The sequence below is a fragment of the Passer montanus genome, unplaced genomic scaffold (genome assembly GCF_014805655.1).
Source record: "Passer montanus isolate IOZ18808 unplaced genomic scaffold, ASM1480565v1 scaffold10, whole genome shotgun sequence".
In the NCBI taxonomy this organism is placed as follows: Eukaryota; Metazoa; Chordata; class Aves; order Passeriformes; family Passeridae; genus Passer; species Passer montanus.
In genome coordinates, this window is record NW_024356505.1 from 19,692,672 (window position 1) to 19,712,701 (window position 20,030).

The 20,030-nt window shown below is 43.2% G+C and overlaps 2 protein-coding genes across 13 annotated transcripts in view; one reads left to right on the top strand and one right to left on the bottom strand.

The window, feature by feature from the left end:
• Positions 1–9,507, top strand: part of SLC25A13 (solute carrier family 25 member 13) — a 99,194-nt gene extending 89,687 nt beyond the window's left edge. For all 5 annotated transcript variants that reach the window (XM_039708269.1, XM_039708261.1, XM_039708254.1 and 2 more), the window contains 4 exons: positions 3,205–3,343; positions 7,090–7,248; positions 7,329–7,419; positions 8,297–9,507. In XM_039708269.1, coding sequence (XP_039564203.1) covers positions 3,205–3,343; positions 7,090–7,248; positions 7,329–7,419; positions 8,297–8,486 — 579 coding nt within the window. In that variant the 3' untranslated portion in view covers positions 8,487–9,507. The remainder of the gene's footprint in view (positions 1–3,204; positions 3,344–7,089; positions 7,249–7,328; positions 7,420–8,296) is intronic.
• A 6,261-nt stretch (positions 9,508–15,768) lies between these two features.
• Positions 15,769–20,030, bottom strand: part of DYNC1I1 (dynein cytoplasmic 1 intermediate chain 1) — a 186,185-nt gene continuing 181,923 nt past the window's right edge. For 7 of the 8 annotated variants that reach the window (XM_039704835.1, XM_039704853.1, XM_039704844.1 and 4 more), the window contains one exon: positions 15,769–16,725. In XM_039704835.1, coding sequence (XP_039560769.1) covers positions 16,481–16,725 — 245 coding nt within the window. In that variant the 3' untranslated portion in view covers positions 15,769–16,480. Of the gene's footprint in view, positions 16,726–17,415; positions 17,562–20,030 lie in introns of all 8 variants that reach the window. The other variant, XM_039704863.1, reaches the window with a different exon arrangement.

The following is a 20,030-nucleotide window of genomic DNA, read 5'->3' on the forward strand; positions in this document are numbered from 1 at the left end:
AAGGTGCACCACTGTTGTCTTGAATGCTGCTAGGTTCCCCCAGTCTGGCATTTTTCCCCTGCACTAGACAATGTGCATTCACTGCAGGAGACTAGGCTAAGCCTGCGTCTCCCAGACCTGCCGGCTCCTTCTGCCCAACCCGACACAGAGGTGCCTTTGTCAGTATAATTACCCTCCCCTTGTAGTAGAAATAGTTTGTTTAGAGCCTTATTTGCAGGTAGAGCTGGTATAAGCAGGAATTAGCATGCTAAAGAACCTGCCCCAGCACTGACTTGGGTTTATTTATCCAAATCTTTGACAATCAGGTTTTTTTTCCTCCGTTGGTTTATTCAGTGAGATACTATCCGAGATTAAGAGCTTTAAGGTTATTAAAGAGATTGAGGATGGGAGCCAACTGGCTGTTGTTCGAGGAAGGCGCATGTCCTGGTGTGTAGGATCTCCCAACAATTTCATGCCTGGCAGGTCTGCACCTTGGCTGCCAGAATAAACTCGGGTGGATGCTCCTTACTGCTTTCTGGGGATTGATTAAAATTCCCTTTGGCTTTCAGCACGTTGTCCACATCAAAAAGGTGCGAGAAGTAAAATAAATGTTTCTTTTGCTTTTCAAGATACTGTGGCCAATCTCCCTAAGCCTTCCTAATTGGCCTAGGCTGGTTGCGGATGATTAACTTGAAGTTAAATGGGGCCTGCTTTTAAACATGCTTTCCCAGACTTTAAACGGAATGATGGGGGGAAACTTTAGACTGTTGCAGTGCTGGACCAGAGCCAAGCCTGGTTATTACTAAAGTGGATCCAAGTTTTGATCCAGGTTTTGTTTACATTGAGCCAGCTAAGTTGATGGACATCCTTCCCTCTCTGCATACCTGAGTGTATAATATTAGTGATATTAACAATATGCCACTTCTGCCCCATGAAAAAGAGCCTTTTAATGAAGGGGGAGGAATATTAGCAACTCAGGTTGAACTGGGAGTTGCTTACATTTGGACTTTATTGTATTTTAACTATATCAGAATATTTCAGGGCATGCAAAAAATGCGGAGGGAAAAAAATGTGTGCAGTTTTTAATGACATTGCAAAGCAAATAAAAGTAATGTGCCCTGAGGGCAAAGGCAGTGAGGAGATTTGTTCTGAGGAGATTTGCTCTGGGGAGGTTTGCTCTGAGGAAATGCATGTTCTAAAAATAAATCTTTGAAAAAACCATGTCAGTCTGTGAATGTTTCAGTAGTGAGTCTCATAATTTTTTTCTGTGAAGTAAGTACAGTACAGACATTTGATCCTTAAAATGTTGGGATTTTTCATGCAGAAATGGTAAAACCCTAGTCTTGTCTATGTGAAGATTAAAGGTAAATCGTTAAAAGGCTTCTGTTGCGCATGAGAGTCCAGAATCTTTGTCTCTGTTGAATACAAAAAATTCACCTTCTCTGTGTCCTCAAGGTAGGGCATAAGGGGCAGAGCAGGACCGGTGCTTTTTGAGTTCCTTTATTGCATTTTGCTTAGTGTCTCTAGAAAGGCACAAGAACCAGTGATGGACAGCATAAATCAGACATCCAACTGAGTGAGAAGCCAGGGAATCTGAACTGCAGAGTCATTAACCTCCAAAGGGACTGTCAGGGGAAGTGGTCAGTACTTAGTCTGAAAACATCAATAAATAAGCTGAGAAAGTGTGGTGGAAAGCACTGGGGGCTGGAGCAGAGCATGTTGTGATCCCTGTGTTCAGTAGCTGAGTCTGTGACACACAGAAAGTCTGACTAGAAAATCTAATGGCTTTTTAAAATCTTTATTTTTTCAGAGGCAGTCTCTGACTGCAAACTGCACTATTCTCTCCTGAGAATTTACCTTGCAGGACCTGGTTATCTTGTCGCACATCCTGCAGCCTTCTCTTGCCTTGCCTCGTGGAAAGGCAACCTCACAGTTTTTCTGACACCTTGCAGCTCTTTTGTCTTTGATAACCAGCATCTGACTTGGATAAGTGCTATATTTTAACTGGTATATTATAATACAAGCTAAGCTTACAGATGTGTCCAGGCATATCATTAGATGTAATTAAATTTTGTGGATATTAACATGTCCCCTGTGAAATATCTGGCACTGAGCCATGTGCTAGTAGACCTGTGAACAAGAGAAGTACAGTAACAAGGGCACCCCCCCGAGGGTTTGTGGATGAACCTCAAGCAGTTTCACCAGGTCTCCACCCTTGCTTCAAAGAGAAGAGGCCTAGGCTCATCCATGAACCATTTCTTTCTCAAGCTTGAAAGATTTTACCTGTTTTCCCAAGCTCTTCTTCTTGTTTGTGCTTTCCTCCTGGTCTTAGTCTGTCTTCTGGATCTCCATTCTGAGGAAAGGCAGACTACAAATCCCTGTTGCTGTTGGAGCATGGCTACTATTTGATATTTTATTTTGGTTGACCTTCTCTTGTGGCCTTTTTACTTTTCCCCCTGCTTGAAAAACATTTGGTTGCTTGCCACTACCCCAAAAATTTCCTTTCCTGTTTGCTTCCCTCTTAGATTTGAAACCAGCTGTACTGGTGGTAACTTTATTGGCTGGTTGTGCTACTTCCACAAATTGATAGCAAGGCAAATTTAGCAGTAAGAGATGCAAATTATTGAAACAAACTGTATCCTAGATAACTTGTATTTTAAAATTCACAAGCAAATCATTCTGTTACTGTTCCGCAGAAAGACTTGCTGTTAATTCCCCTATTCCCTCAATATGTGTTGTATTATCAATTACAGTGCCTCTATAGAGCTATGGGCTGGGCACCGTTTTCCCTGGAGTATTAATCTAAAGTGGGAGTGAGAGGTGGCAGACCTATCTTGGGGCTCTGTTTTAAACAGTTTTTAAACTCCCACAGGTTCATGGCTACAAGGTCAACTATTTAAAGTTCTCCAAAGGTGTTTTCAGAGTTTTCTCAAACACATGGTATTGTCTCCATTACCAGCACATATCTACAGTACCTCAGAGTAAGGGAGAAGAAGTAGACAAGATAAATACAATTACAGAAATTACTGAACCAAGAAAAAACACAGACACACTCCTCAGCAGGGTGAAATACATTAACCTCTCAAAATTTTGAGGGAGAAATTGCTTTTTCTGTAAGCCCTTTGCAGCAAAGTGAAAAAATGCAATGTTGCTGTGTTCTCCGATAGTCATGGTTCATCATGGTAAATTTGCTCCTCCTCAAAATTTCTTCTCTTTTTCAAACAGGGTGCTAAGGCATGTTTTTTGCGTGACATCCCCTTCTCTGCCATTTACTTCCCCTGTTACGCTCATCTGAAAGCTTCATTTACAAATGAAGATGGGAGGGTTAGCCCTGGAAATCTGCTCTTGGCTGGATCAATAGCTGGTAAGTGCCCAGATTTTCCTTTTCAGTTGTCTATACTGCTCTGGCAACACAATAGATATGGCAGTGACAGCAATAACAAAAAATGCTCTAAAGGACTGTATGCAACAATACTGTGTTTTGCAGCCTTACTGCAGAAACAACAAAGTTACTGTGCTATAGAGTCAGTTGAAGATACTGTAAGTTATTGGTATAATCATAGCATTCAGAAAGCAAAAGAAAGGGAAAATAAGGTTTTTTGCTGGTGTTTTTTATCATTTATCATCATTCCTCGTGAAATTACTGTGCTGGTTTTGGCTGTGTCTCACTGTCAGGTAACTTTTTGTTGTAATTATTTATAAACAAAACCATGGCATTCATAAAATTCTTTATGATTGAGTGAATCTTGAATTTTGGTATATATAATCCAGAAGCCACACTGGATGTACAGCTCTCCAAACACAATGATATAACAGGTGACAACATGATGACAGTATTTGCTATCCCCAGTATCCCACTGAAGTTACTTGGCTTCTTGAGGATTTTACCTTTATAATTTTTTTAAATATTAAACAAAGCAGAAGGAGAAAATCTTGAAAACATTGCTGCAGTGCCACAGGTTGCTAATTCCTGTGATATACCCAGATATGACAGAGGTACAGAGCACTTGGTTGTTTTAGTCTGCTGCATAGCAGAGAGAAGAGCCCAAACATGCTTAACTTCTCACAGATGAATTTAGCTTGAGTGTGCCAGAGCCTAAGGGAGAAGACAGAGGCTTTGTAAGCCTCAGCTTGCCCTTGTCTGCTGCATGGCTGGTCCCTCCACAGCTTCTATACCCACAGAGGACCACCACTTGGTAGCTGTCTGCTGGAGGGGACAGCTTGAGTGTCCTGCTCCTGCAGTGTCCATGGTTTCCCACCTAGGGAACAAATAGGCTTGCAAATTTGTGCAACAGGACTTTTAGGGGAGTGTGTAGCAAGCAGGAGGTCTCAAATCAGCTGGTACTTCCACCATGCTTATTGGGGGCTGCTTGGTCTCTCCAAGCTGCAGCCAGCAGCTTCCTTCTCAAGCATGGCCCCTGGCAAACTGCTGTGACCTGCCAGGTGAGAAAAATTATGGAATGGTATGAGTCCAGTACAGACAGGTGGTTTAGCAATGTTTCCTCATTTAATTTTAAGCTTTCTCCTCTCTGAGAAAACTTCTTGGTCAAGATTGTACACAGGGCTGTGTCTCTTTGAGAGCAAGGCCCTTTTATGGCCAGTATCTGGTCTTGGAGAACTAAGATTGGTTGGTTTGCTGTCTTGAAGCATATTGATCTCTATTCAGCAGCTCATAGTCCAAAGGAATTGAGCTGGTACTAGCCAAGCCAGCTGTGTTCCAATGACTGCTGCTCAAAACCCGCTTGTCCTCTCCCCTCCCCCACCTCATTCCAAAGTCAGGCTTCAAATCCTCCAACGGGAGCTTTTACAGCCAGCTTATTTCTTACCCATTTTAGTGGAACAAAACAATTTTTGAACTTTAGATCATATGTACAGACTTGAAACATAAGATGGCATTTTTAAGCCAAGTAATTTCTTAGGTTTTCCTATTTTTCTCTTTCTAGCCATTGTCAGGTGATTGCAGACTGAGATAACCGTCCCTTTGAAGTTCAGGCACAGAAGCAGTCTTTATTGTTGCTGATATGGCTCACCAATCTAGTTATAATGTGAATTTTATCCAGTGTTTCCTGTGAATCCCATCCTAGGTTAACTCTCATGAGCAAATTACAGTGTTAGAGATACAACACTCATCATAGTGTTTACAAAAACAAGTTATTTGTTTTATTGGGTACATGTAAAGTGTGATGGGGGTGCATGTGTCCACTGCTTTGCCAAAAGAACGTCAAGGGAAAGACAGAACAAAACACCCACCACTTCTCAAAAGCTGGCTTCAGGCTTTGGGCAATATCTCTTCTGCAGCCAGGGATCTCACCTGGTCATCAGACTTCAGATGTGTGCATGAGCTCTGGCTGCATGTGGGAAACTCCCCCTTCCCACACACAGCCCATGGTGCTGGGATATTCAAGCTAGCCATACTCAGACGTGCATCTGTCTCCTCTGCCAGTGGGTGTTGCTTGTACTGCTTACATCATCTTCCTTTCCATTGTGGTTGGGGTCACAGGCAACACGTGTCATCCAGCTTGATCTGCTTCTGGTTTTCAGATGTCTCAACCTGTTGTGCCGTAGTATATTCTGAGATGATTCTAATATCATCTGCAGGATCTCTCCTTAATTTGCTCTCTTTGCTTACTGACTCCATGAAGTTCCTTCTCCTCCCCTAGCTCCTTTTGATTCTTGTCAGCTCCTGCTGGGCTATTTGCCACGTTCTGATTGAAAGCTTCTCTTGGCAGCAATCTTTAACTTCGATTTGTCTGTGAACGCTTTTGTCCTGTACACATAGTTCCTAAAGAAAGGATTTTAAGTATCTCAGGTGCAAAATATCCTCAGTAATATGGAGTGAGTGATAAGGAGATGGAAGTCAACGTGTAGTAAGCGGAATTGTTTCTAAGTAAGTTCTTTGATTTTCATGAAAACACTGGTTGGCTTTTGAAGGACAAAAGTCCGGCTTTAAATTGAAGACTCAAGCAATACCCTGGTGTGGGTAAAGCTAAGCAAAGAGGAATTTCAGTGTTTTTGGAGTTCAGAAACCTTGACCAGGTTTTAGTGCTTGCCTGCCAGACAGCCCATGCTTGCACTGAGTGCACACTCAGTGTATGAGTTATTTTGGGGGGACAAGGAGAGGAGGAGGAAATCTTCTTTTGGTAATATTCACATGATTTGATCTCTTGGAGCAATCTGCAGGAAGGGTGCCCTGGAGCTTGAGGCCAGACCATGCTGGTTTGGATAAAATTTGTTACAGAATTATTGAGCTGGAAAAAAAAAAAGGAAAGGAGATTTATGAATCTAGATCTAACCAAGTTGGTTTGGAACAGATGCAGAATGGAAAAGTAATAAAACCATAAGAGACAGTGTCTTCTGGGTACAGTCTTGGTGCTTTTCTTTGCCTTTTTTTTTTTTTGTCTTTTTTTTCCCCAATTCTAAACATGCCCCAAGTTTGGATAGGAATGATTTTAGAAATACCACCCATTGGTAATGTGGTATTTTTTACTTTTAGTTGATGATCTGCCAGGGTAAATTTAAATCTTTCTCCACATATTCTGCTGAGGATGTCAGCTGTGGCTTTGCAGCTGAGCAGTCTGCCATTCCTAATGAGAAGAATGACCCTTTTTGTAAGCCTCAGCTCTCAAGTGATGCTGGGCATGCATGGCATTATCTGGTTCTTGGTGAGGTTGCTGTGTAAGGGGTGTTTGTGTGTCTGAGTTTGTGTCTGTGTACAGCCTATTCTAGCACAGTGTACACCAGGATGCCAGGAACCACAAAGAGGAATGAAAAGGAAAGGGAAATATCAACCTTCCCTCCAAAAGCTTTGTGCTTATTGACTATGCAAGTTTCTGATTAGCACTGGAAGCGCCAATCTGTGCCTCCCAGCTTGGCAGGAAGCACATGATACGGTTGTTCCTCTGGGAGAAGCTCTCTCTGGGTTAAGCCATGTCCACAGCAGCAATCTCTTGCTGCTTGTTGCTTGTTCTCCTTCCCAGGTTCTGCTTAAATCAAATGTGCCTGGGTTCTCCTGGTGTAAGGAGGAAAGATCTGCTTCCCTCTGGATAAACTAGATGTGCAGTGTATGTGCCAAGGCAGTGGTACTCACATGATGACTTTTGTGTTGCTCAGGTATGCCTGCAGCCTCTCTGGTCACCCCTGCAGATGTGATCAAAACAAGGCTACAGGTGGCAGCCCGAGCAGGACAGACCACCTACAGCGGTGTTGTGGACTGTTTTGCCAAGATCCTGCGGGAAGAAGGCCCGAAGGCTCTCTGGAAAGGAGCAGGAGGTGTGTAAATGAGCTTTGATTGCCAAGTGATTTCTGATTGTGGCATTTGTCACTTAGAAACTCTCTTCTTTTCTTTCAAGCTCGTGTATTTCGATCTTCTCCTCAGTTTGGTGTAACTCTGGTGACTTACGAGCTACTGCAGAGATGGTTTTATGTGGACTTTGGTGGAGTGTAAGTATGTGATGTCTGAACACACCATGGATCCTGAAGTTACCCTTGGTAACTTCTGTTGGGTCTTGGTCCTCTTTGGAACATCAGAGGCAGCAGCTTGCTAGGACATGTTGTAAAGGCTTTCTAAATATTATTTCAACTGCACATTACTGGTGGAGGTTGGGATGATATTCCAGTAGCTGTTTTCATAGCAAGATATTACCATATTTTATATCACAGTTTCAAGCAGGGGACCTATGTTAGTGTAAACAGAGACAGTGGGAGGCTAAATAATGGGCTGGGGATGTAAATGCAGGAAAAATGTGACTCCTGCCAGGTCAGGATACACTCTGCATTAGTCCTCACTCTTTGGTGGAGGAGCTGTGTCCCTAATTAGACAGGGCATTTGACATCCAAAAAAAAATATAGTTGTCACCAAGGTCAAAACCAATTTGTTGGCATTTCAGCTGTGCCTCCTGCCTTTGTTGACAATACAGGTGGATGTACATGTGGCTGTTTAGCTTGATCCAAGAGCAGCTGCAGATTCTATGGATCTTTGGGGACAGCAGTTTGAAAGCCACCACAGAAATTACTTGAACTCTGCTATGTTCCTGGATTGGTTGTGTGCTGTAGCAAAGACTTATGAACCCCTGCTACCTCACACTAGTTTTGATTAATGCACTGCAAATTTTACCTGGATTTGACCGTACTCAATCAACATGAAGGCACCTAACTGTTCTGGAAGGTTTTAAAACAGGGCATTTCTCTTTACATTGCAGCATTTAATTTAGTTACTTTTAGGGAAGTACACTCAGATGTCTCATTAAATTTATGGAAATTTTAATGAATACTGATTTTACTCTATGGAAATTAATTTATTCTTTTTCTTATTTTGCAGAAAACCAGCTGGATCAGAGACAGTTCCTAAATCTAGGATCACGCTCCCTGCTCCTAACCCTGACCATGTTGGTGGTTACAAATTGGCAGTTGCCACTTTTGCAGGGATTGAAAACAAGTTTGGACTTTACCTACCTCGGTTTAAGCCATCGCCACCTACCTCAAAGGCTGCTGCAGCAGTAGGACCCTAAGTTTATTGCTGTAGGGTTTTTGTTATTAGTTGGGAAAGAGCCACTTTTCTAATTGGTTAATACTTTGTTCCTTTAGCTTCTCATCATATAAAAGATTAGCTTCATCTGAGTTTTAAGGTAATTTTCATCTTAAATGGAATCATTTGTCTTTGTGCTTCCGTAACCAGATCACTGTGAAATTCTTACCAGTTGTTTTAAGTTTGGGACCATGAATGTATTTGTCCACATCTGACATGTGCTTGTGTTGGGAAGACACTAATTTTAGGTTCTGTTTATTGGGGAGGGCTGGGTGAGAGCTGTGAACCAGATCATTTTACAGGCAATGCTCAGTTGCAGATTAGCAGGGCAGATGTCACACATCGTCACTCAAATGGAAAACTCAGTGGATATCACGGTGCTCAAAGCAGAATGATTTGGACTGTGTGTGTAAATTGGTTTGAAACTTGGTGCGTGTCTGTAGAGGTCAGCAAATATATACCTGGTACCTAAGTATGCCAGTACAGCTTCAACTTCTTAAACCACGCACAAGTTCTGTTTCTGGATTGTATTATGGAGCTTTTATGTGGAACATGTTTTTGTAATGGAAACCACATTTATAAATGTTTAGCCGTTGTATTATGTTACTGGTATCAAAATGCTCAAAAGAAAGTGTTATTGTCCATAGTCTTTGCACTTTATGGCAGAACTTTTGGCATTCTACTACACATACAAGGAAATTTCATAACTGGGTGCCTATCTTGGGTTGCTGGTGTTTGGAATTCAGTTTGTATATGCACTTCTATAGTAAAACGCTGCTTGTTTAAATAACTGCAATAGAAAATTCATGCACTGTATCAATGGTACCTGCCTTAACTGCTGGCTTGTAATTGGCAAATAGGTGGTTTCAGATTCTTATTTACTTCATTGAGTCAAAAGAGATTAAAATAGTCTAAAATAAAAGATTTTACTTAATTTTTGGTGCCTTGCACAGTGTTTAGAAAATTCTGTATTTATGAAGATAGAAATAAACCTTTCAAACAGATGCACACATGGTATTCTGTTATGGAAATAGTGCAGTACATCGAATGTCTTGTTCAGCTTCATTGATAAAGTCGGGTTAAAATGAAGCTAATGTTTGCACTTGTAGGCTATAAAAACACCTGCAGCTTGAGAACAAATTACTACAATTCCCCTGCCCAGAAAAGACATCTGTTGGTGGGGATGTCACTCAGGAAACAGAGAAACTTTTTCCTCAGTCAGAAGTGAGGATTGAAGCTTTGATATTTAGATCTTTACTATTGGGAGAAGGTTAGTGGTTATGAACAGCCTGATCACCTAGTCACTTGAAGGTCCTTTTGGGTGTCTCCTATGATAACCTCTAAGATGAGGAATTTGGCCTTGCTTGTCTCCTTGGAGTGGGGGGAAGGGGTGAGGGGTGGATGCCTTCAACCTTGGCTGTAAACTGAGGGAATGCACAGATGCAGTGTCTCTGCAGAAGAATGAGTTTGCTGGGCAATATCACACTGTGCTGTAATTTGTGGAAATACTGAAATGAAAATCACCCTGATTTTGTATTTGGGTCGTCATGAAAGTTATTCTCTTGGACTAATTTGTATTTTGAAGTTACTAGTGAAATGGAGCTCAGGGGTATGAGTAGCAGGACTTGTGTGTGAAGGTGAGGGGAGCAGATGCAGCTGCATCTTGGAGTCTGGCTAAACCACTGGGCTCTGACAGACAGCAGCTCTTTCCTCCCAGCCATGTTTGTCCGTGTCTCCCCAAACAACAGCTCCTTCATTTCAAAAACAGGGGGAAAAAAGCTCTCCCTTGTAATAACCCTTCAAAATTAACCATCAGGATTTTTGGTTAAAGCATGTCACAGAAGTAAAACATTCTCACTGGGCGCTGCCTGTGCTTCGCACATGAGATTTCAGGCTGTTTAAGAGCTGCTTTTATCCTTCATCCCTCAGATTTGCCTGATATACCATATCAGGGGTTTCTGTGGAAAGTCAGCAGCTCTGGGAAGATGTCTGAGTGCAGAGCTGCACCTTCTCCCTGATCCAGGAGAGGAAATGCCTGGCCGCTGGATGGGCTTGGTTGGCAGCTGCTTCCTCCTGGCTCATTCTGGAGAGGGACACCCAGGCTGCACCCACCAGAGCACGTTCCTCTGCTGCCTGACACTGAGCCCCAGTGCTGCTGGGGCTTTGCAGCCAGGCACGGAAGAGGAATTAGAGCTGGGTTATTGTAGGGCTTGCACAACTTCTTGGCTCGTGTGATAAAGACCATTCGGTGCTTGTGTTCCACAAAACAAATTTCTCTGCCTCCTTGTGCCCTCTCATTCCCAGGCCTGGCAGTATATTTATGGCTTGTTCTTTATTCTGGGATGAAGGGCAAAGCTCCCATCCCAGGGGCAAAGCTCAGGTACAGCTCTCGTATGGCAGATCCATCTCAGAAGGCCACTGACTTCATCTTCTCTGAGCAGGGCTGGACTGACACCCCCACCTCACCCATGGTGGCTTTCCTTTCACCATTAACTTTCCTGGAGGATTGTTCTCTCCTTCTGCCCGTCTCTTCAGTCTCTTCAGGGTCAGTAGACAGCAGAGATGGGGCAGAAGTGTTGAAGAGCCAGTTAACACTAAGCAGAGTTCCAAATCTGCTGCAGCTCTGCCCAGATATCTTGGGGAAGATTTGTGCCCACAGTCGGCTTCCTCCAGACACAAAAGGATGCATTCCTGCTCTGAAAAGCTTGCAGGCCAAGGAATTGTCAGATTGCCTTGCAAACAAACAAAACGCCCTGAGGACAATGTTTGTCCTGTCTTGGTTTCTGGGTGGGTAATGCAAATGGATAAAAAGTAACCTCACTTGCTTCCTGCACTCCAGCTAACTCCCTCTGACAGCGCTTCTAGAAAAAAGAAATGGCCAAATACTGATGATGTTACCTGTCAGACTGAGAGTGGGGAAGGAGTGTCCCTGAGGCAGGTACCCCGTGTTTGTGTTTCTCAGTCCAGCAGAAGCCAGGAGATGCTTTTCTGCCTGGTCCCTGGGGAATGGGTTTGGTTTAAGCTGACTTAATATTGACACTTTGCAGGGATGCTTTTGTAAGCAAACATACCACAGGCTTCAAAAATAAATTGGGCAGGTTTTTCTAAACCTGCTAAAAATACAAAACCTGACAAGCGGCTCTGCATCATCTTAGGAGGGGACAGCCTGCTTGGAATGACCCTGGCTTAGCCTCTATGTGCACATACATGTCACACTGCCTGCTGCTGAGATCCTTTCCAGTGGCACAGGGACAATCTGGAATCCTCCAGCTTTGCTGTTTAAACACTGCTGTGAAGCTCAGACTCTGTTTTTGTTTAAATATTTGCTGGTTTTTGCATATGCTAGAAGACGATTTCCAGAGATAGTGATAATTTGTGAGTTATTTAATGGTTAAGAATATACAAATCTCAAGATGTTTGTATTTTAAGTGTCTCCAGAGACCTTCAAATACATAAAATAACACAGAAGCAGCCTGGGATGAAGTGGTTTCTTTAATGCCACGTGCCATGTGGTGATTCTGCTTTCTGCATGGTGGGCAGCAGATAACTCAGGCTGTAAGACTGAGCAGCCTCTCCTAGTGCTGAACCTGGGGATGTCTTCAAAGTGTTGCCCTTCAGAGAGATGACATTTAAAGTGTAGTAATAATTTCAACTTCTCCTTGCACTGTTCCTCATTGCACCAGGAAGCAGTACTATTGCTTGCAAGATTCATTCCAGCTGCTCTAGTTACATTGCCTGGCCTTCCTCACACCCCAGGCTGTGCAGACACTGCGTACCAGATGTGGTGGTGTTACTTCAGAAGTATCTTTGCTTATGACTTTGAAGGAGAACCAGTCCTGTAAGCTTCCCAAGGACAGGTAGCTACTCTATAGCACCCTTAGGCACTGAGTCCTGCCTTAGGAGAGTGTCCTTTGTCACTGGCCAGTGGAGACCATCCCACTCCATGTGGGATGCCATTTTGCTCTGTGAGGGGTTTCCAGTCTTCTGCCATGCATGCTTCTTATCTACAGTTGCTAAAACTCTTTGGAGCTTTTTCCACTTGTCTTGTGTGAAAGAACCTATTCCTGCTTGTTTCTATAGCCCTAGAGATGGAGGCTGTCCTTTGTAGTGTGAGATGATGATATTCCAGGGCATGGTAGGGGCTCTCATGTTTTCAGGAGTAGCAAGTGTTTGGGGCATTGGTTTTGAGACTCAGGAGGAAACATCTTCCATCTTGAAAAATTTCTTGTGGAGCACTTGCTGAGTACCCTGTGGAAAAAGCTGCAGCTCTTGAATTGTTGCAACCTAGCGCCATTTGTCCCACCTACTTTTTCTCTTTGAAGTAATAAGCTACAGGAAATTCTGTGGAGTCTACTCTCAGCAGCAAAGACTTGCTCTGACAGCCTTTCCATGGAGATGTTTGTGGTGTTCTCAGACTTCAGAGGTAGCCTATTTCACTTCCACCTTTCGAAGATCCAGTTGGTCCAAGTGCTGTTATTTGCACGATGGACCTGGCATTCCAGCTCCATGCTGAGTTTTGTGTGTCCTAATCAAATTCCAGGCTGGCCAGTGCTGTGCACATGTTCTTTCAGTATACCCTCGCTCTCACCTTCTTTCTCTGTTATCATGGGGTGTCTTGACCAAAGTACATGTCATAAAGGTGAAGAATCCTGCTTCACATTTCAGCTAAGGCCTCCAGCTCCCACCCCCAGTGCCACCTGTAATGTCTCCCCATGTCCTTTCACAGCTTTTTTCAGAACAAATCCCCTGTCCCTGGCCACATCGTTCCTCTGCCTCTTGCCTGTGCTGGTGTAGCTGTGATCCTTGGCACTGAAATCAAGAGGGACTCTGGACTTTCCTTCAACCAGTATAGGAGAATTGTCCCTTCCACGTGTACCTCACAGTCCTGTCCTTCATGCTAAGCCTCAATTTAGCCTCTTCTTGCCACTTGCCTACTTCTGCTGGAGTTTGTTTTATCTGACCTCTATGGTTCAGATGTGCTGCCCAGCTCAGTCTGAGCACACAGTTTTCCTTCACAGAAAGCTCACTTGCAATGGCCCTTGTCTTCTGACCCATTCCACACCCAGAGCAGTCATGGCAGCATCCTGGCAGTGCTAGAGCATAGGACATAACCCTTTATGTTCTTCCTTCTATTCTCTGAATGTTTATAGGCAAAAGAGACTGGAGAAGATGATTTCTTTTTGCTTAAATTAAAGGATAATTTTGTACTTATTTCCTTACTGGGCAGATTCTGAGTAACATTTTGTCATATGGGCCGTTTTAGAAAGACAGTGAAATGCAGCTATTTGTTTAGCAGCAGGAAAATCAAACAAACAAGACCTGTGGGAGATTCCTGGAAGGGCAGCGACAAGGGCAGGTCAGAAACTTCACTGCAGGATAATCATGAGCAGCAGAAGGGAAGTAAATGTTTCTTGTTCTTGGGTGCTTTTCCATCTGCTTCAGCTGTGTGAAATGGCTCTTTCATGTCATTGCTCTGTATATACAAACCTGGTGATTTCTGTGGAAATTCATATGTTTTCCTTGTTGCCTCTGTGTACTGTTGAACCCCACACACCACAAAAAAGAAAAAAAAAAAGGAAAGAAAAATTTCAGAAATGGACTTTGGTCATACTGATTTGCACACAGCAGCAACTGCTGAAGGTCCTATGGAGGCTGGTCTTAAAGCCATTTCAGAAGCTATTAATGCTATAAAGTAGGGAGAACTTGGACATGAACATGCAGACCCCCCTCCCCCCCTTGGGTTCGGAAAGCTGAATGGTAATATGGAAAAAGTAGAAGCAAATTTGCCAGCTGTTCCCACTGCACTGATTATGATGAATGGAGACAACATTGGCTGCATGCCTTCCCGTTACACCACACTCAGGCACTCTCAGTTGGTATCCTCACACTTTGCAATGTGCAGCTACTCCACAGGGAAGAAGGGTGGTGGGCTCCCACCTGTGCCTCCCATGATGACAGTACTTTGCTGTGTATCCACGTGTGCATATGTTCCTGGTCTTGTGACCCACTGAGAACCAAGTGTCTCCTCCTCTTCCACTCTGCACCACATCTGCCTCATCCATGTATACAGACAACACGGTTTCTGAAAAGAAAACAGGGCAAAACAGGGAAAAAACCCCAGAGATTATATCTAAACTGCTCCTTTACAGTCATTTCACCTGTTTGTTCACCTTTAAGCTACAGAAGTGCTGCAAGTGCTACGCTGGTTCTTCAGGACAACTCGCAAAGCACCCAGGGGAGCAGCAGGAACAAAAAGTTCTCTAACGTATGGCTCCAATCTCAGGGTGCCACCCAAAAATGACTGATACATCTCTCCTGTGTACTAGGCCTTCTGGGAGAAGGTGCTCCCCACAGCCCAGTGGCAGGACATTTTCATGGGCACTGGGAGATAGCTGCAGGTTCCACCATGAAGATGAAAGTAGCCCCTCCACTCTCACAGAGGTGCCTCTAACCACCAAGAAGATAAGGGAAATGCAGCTTTTCCAAAGGATTCATTTTCTCAGCCTACTCTGGTTTTAGCGGTGCAGACTTTCCAGAGCTTCTGGATCAGGCCATAGCCCCAAACACGATCAGATAATGTGTTCATTCCTCAACATGACCGCCCAAAGATGAGATGTGGCAACAAGATGAGAAACTTAATGTACAAGATCCTTCTTGTCAAACTTGCAGTGTTTCTTGCTAAAATGTTTACCTCCATGCCCCTAAATGTGAACCACTGCTAAACCCAGATGTCAGAGCTGGCCTCTGGCTCAGCAGAGTGTTGTGACATGGATGTATTGAGCAGCCTCACCACCAACATCCATCTGGGCCACAGCACTCAATGAGACCAGTCTGCACTCTGTTTCTTTGCTCAAGCCACAAGAGATTGTCATAAAGGAGCTTGTTCCTCTGTCCCCTGTCCCAACCTGTCTCTCAAGACAGTCTAAGGAGGCTTTGTCTCCCGTATTCCTTTTCTTTCAGCACATATGGCAGCATGCTGCTGCTCTGCATGTGCATGTGTGCAGGTAAGCATGGAGGGAAAATAAAAATTAGCCCAGAATCTGACATGCAAAGCTTAGTGCTTGCCCCCCATGGAAAATTAGTAGCAGGGTCTGATCCTCGCAGGTCCATTACTGCGCAGTCCCAATGCCAAAGCTGCTATTTACAGAGCAGCTGCATAAGTTTTCTGTGTGTCAGGGCAGTCACATTTACCCAGTGCCTCACCAGTGACTGGCAATGAACATTCTGAGCACTGCTGGCAAAGAAAGATCAACCACACTGCAACAGAACAGGCCTGATACATTTTATTGGCAATACTGGTGTCATACTTGGGAACCACAACTCTTTGTCAGACTATTAGTGTTAACTTGCATGACAAGTATCAGTGACCAACTGTATCTGAAATATAGTTAAAGTGCCTAGAAATAATAGGCATCTTAAAAAAAAAGGAAAGGGAGCTCATTCCATCCACTCAAGCCAGCCTTTATAGATCTTACGTCTTAAGCACAACTGATGTACTGTAATTGTTACGTGGACTTTAATGTAACCTCTACAGCAGCACACAGACAATGCAGTTCTCTCATTATGCACATGCTTTAGGATCGTTTATTTTAATGCTTTCAAATAAATATGTTCCATGCAGCACACCGCAATAAATAAGGAGCAGCAACTTTCGTATAGTACATCCATTCATAATGTAAGTCACCATGTGATACACCACATCTAAAGTCTTTGGCCCAGTCCCATACAGTGAAGCACACCACATCTGCACATAATCATATCTGGCTTCATATGGATTTAATAGGACTATGCCAGAAGGGCAATGTGAGCACAAGTTTAACCAGGGGTTTCTAGCTATTAAATACAGCTACTAAGTAGTTAAAAGGCAACAACTAAACCCATAAAGGGTTGATTTGTCTCTTCTTTCTTACTTTTCAGACAGAAATATAAAGTATGAAAATGCTCTGGATATTTTCAGCCTTGTGTAAAGCAGTGTGATTAATACGGAATGCTTTGAGCAATACTGGCATGTACACTGGCATCAAAAGCCACAGCAAGACTGACTCTGACACTGAACACTGGCGAACTCAGTGGGGGAAGCTGCTGTTCTGGGGGGTGCTGCTCCTCTCCCTCTATGCCGACAGCTCCACCGCCCCCTCTTCCTCGCTGTCGGCTCGGTTGGCGCGGATCTCCACCAAGGTGCGGGCAAAGCGCGTCCACTCGTCGTTGTGTGGAACAGCCAGCTGCAGGACAAACCAGCAGAGAATTAATTAATCACTGGCAGTGCAGGACTGGTTCTCGCCCTGGCCCAAAACTGAGGCAGCTCCTTTGAGGAGAGCTCCTACCACAATCAGCATGGCTGTGCACAGGGAAGCACCAAGGCATGTGCCTCACCAACCCGCCGCGGGCTGGTACCTGGGAAGTGTGGCCAAGTTCACATGGCACATCTGGCAGTTTCCTATTCAAGTACCAGCCAGAACGAGCCTTTAGTCAATGGCAGAGCAAAAGGCTTTATCTGCTTGATTTTGTAGTGTTGCTGCAAAATCTACCCTTAGTTAAAATATTTCACATTTTCCCAACTAGAGCAAGGCCTTGATCTCTACATGTACACACACGTATGTTTCACTTCACATACACAAGCAGGCCATACAGTCAGCAACCCTGTGCCCAAGTGTAATTGTTTGCAGGAGCCAGGTCAGCGTGCACAAAGTAACAGAGCTTTTAAAACACTCTGTTGAAAATATTTTCCTGAAGTTCATTAAAGCTCTAAGTAGTAAAATAAATATATTGTGTTATTTTAGTTACCCTTCTCTGTGTTAAGGAATTCACAGTTACAGGAAATGCATTACAATGGAAATGTTATACCAACTGGATACTGCATTACTAGTCTGATTTTTTTATATCATCATGCAAGATCCATTTCCATTTAATACCATTGATGTTTCTAATGAAGAGCTCTTGAACATCAGGCTTCAAGAGGGACGTGTAATCTAAATAGCTGAACTTCCAGACAAAATGCTTTAGTGCTATGGCAAAACAATACTGCAGTCATTTCCAGCTGGATCCAATACTGCAATTTCTGGAAGATAATGCAAGCTGGGATTGAGATAATTAAAAGAAAAAAAAAACCAAAACGAAACACCAAAACAAAACAAGCACTTTTCTCAACTTTGTTTTCATTAAGCTGAATTCCAGAAAATGGCAACAAGCATCCACATGATCCATGCAAGTTTTCACTGCCCTCCTGAAGCGCTGTGATCACGTCCTGCATATAATATGAAAGAATAACTTTCCAGACATTACACACAGCTTGGTACTGAAGAAGACATCTGTTCTGGAAGCTACAGGAAACTATAATAAACTGCTGTCCACCTTAGCAAATGGATGCTTTTGGATTGAAGAATGGGTATAACCATAGCTAATCCAGTCTGTACTACCCAGTATTCAATCTGAACTGGCTTAAATATTTTAATACACCACAAGAAGTGTCAAGCAGATGGTCAGCTAACAGTGTCCACGTGGCACTAGTAGATCATAGGTGCCCATGAGGGATATGGTACATTGCACTGAAAACCAGTCAAATTATTCTCTTCTCATTACATCTTGACTGGATACTGTCCAGAACTGGAGACTAAGAAAAGGACATGACGCAGCTGGGGAAAGAGCTTGTGTGTATGTCCAAGATTACCTGCGTGTGGAAGCGCCACATCTGCTGGTGCAAGTGTTAATCGTATGGACAAGAATTTGCAGTACAAGATCTAAACATCTCCGTAGCTCACTGGGGATTAACAGTTTTTTTTTTCAATTACTTTTTCTCTAGCTTTGCCTCTACATCCAGTCTATTGCAGTGTGTTTTTTAACGCTTCCCATGTATTATAAATGTATTATACATGTATATCAGTGACTGAGTTACATTATGAAGGGCTGGTGCGCAAGTTTGGGGTTTTGCCTGTTGAAACACCAAATATAGTACAATTAGCATTAGGTCAGGCCACAGACTGAGAAATGCAGCCTGTGAAAAAGCCCCCTTTTTGCCTGTTGAAACACCAAATATAGTACAATTAGCATTAGGTCAGGCCACAGACTGAGAAATGCAGCCTGTATGTCAGCCCAGTTAATATAGACATCGTTGCAGTCATCGTTTTCCATTCTTTTTCTTCCACTTCTGGCATTTTTCTCCTTTACTTCTCCCAGGAATGGAGACCAGAGTTACAAGAGCAAATCATTTCAGACAGCTGTCTCTCATGTGGATCAGGGATGGCCTATGTTTGAGAGACCACTCTGTCCTTTTAAAATCCTTCAGCAGAAGGAACTGTAGCACCAGAATAGTGGTCAGTACATCAGCTCACAAGTACCTGTAGCACAGGTTTGGCCACAGCCACACACCTAGACTGGCTTCTGTGTAGTAGTAAGGGGCAGTGCAGAGATCCTGCTATCAGAGATGGAACCAAAACCAGCTGTGCAACTATCTCCCTGTCATTACTATATCTCCTAAAAGATTTCATTTCTTCTGATGTGCATAGCACTACCATTTGTCAAACTCTTGAATGAAATGAGTCTCATTGATTTCAAGTAGAAAAATCTTTGAAATGGAGCAATACCCTAGGCAAAGGACTTTCTGAATTTAATAAAGCATCACTACTTCTTGTCTTCTAAAGTCTTTAACAGCATTACATTATATCAAGTGGCTGAAAAATAAAAGATGTCATTCTAAAGAAAAAATCTAAATATATTTATGACATTGAGATAATTTAATTGCTGATACTCCCCAGCATGGCCACAGACAAATAAAATCAAAGTCCAGGCTATTAAAACAACTTTGTATCTCAAACTTGAAGTGTCTCCCAAGGAATGTATGCATTACATCCATTATTTTTAGCTGACAGTGTTAGCAAGGTCTGGGCCATTTCTAGTGACTGTTCATAAAGCAGTTAATGACGGAAGTCAATACCTTTAGCACAGAGAAGAAGATATTCAGTGCCCACATGTCACCTAATGCCTTACAACTTCATCTTATTTTACCTTATTGAATCTCATGCACTGCATCATGCTTTCAACAAGGGGCCAATCCTGCTAACAGACTGTTAGTAAAATAAACCTCTCTAATATAAATTCCTCAGGGATGCAGAGGGAAACCTTGGCAATAATAAAGTCAAAGGAAAAGCTGTCTTTTATCCTCCAAACCCCTTCTTTCTGCAAAGGCCCCAGTACTAAACCACAATAGTTATACAGGAAAAGACCACAAATAAAAGTGTCCACAAACTCCAATTCAAATTCTTCTCTGGATTAATGCTCCCCTTCCAGTCATTTTCCATTCAAGCTCCTTCATCTGGGTGCATCGACACCCACAAGTGCTGGAGACCTGTGTCTATCTGTGGGATCTCCCTCTCAGCTTTTCTGCACATGTTTTTCCTGCAAATAGCAGGGCAGAGGTAGAAGAAATGATGATACTCCATGGAGGAAGGGCAGAGGTTTAGAGCTATCTGGGTGTTCCTCACTCTTGTGACAATTTTTCTGTCCACTTCCAGTTACTACAAAGCAGCATCTG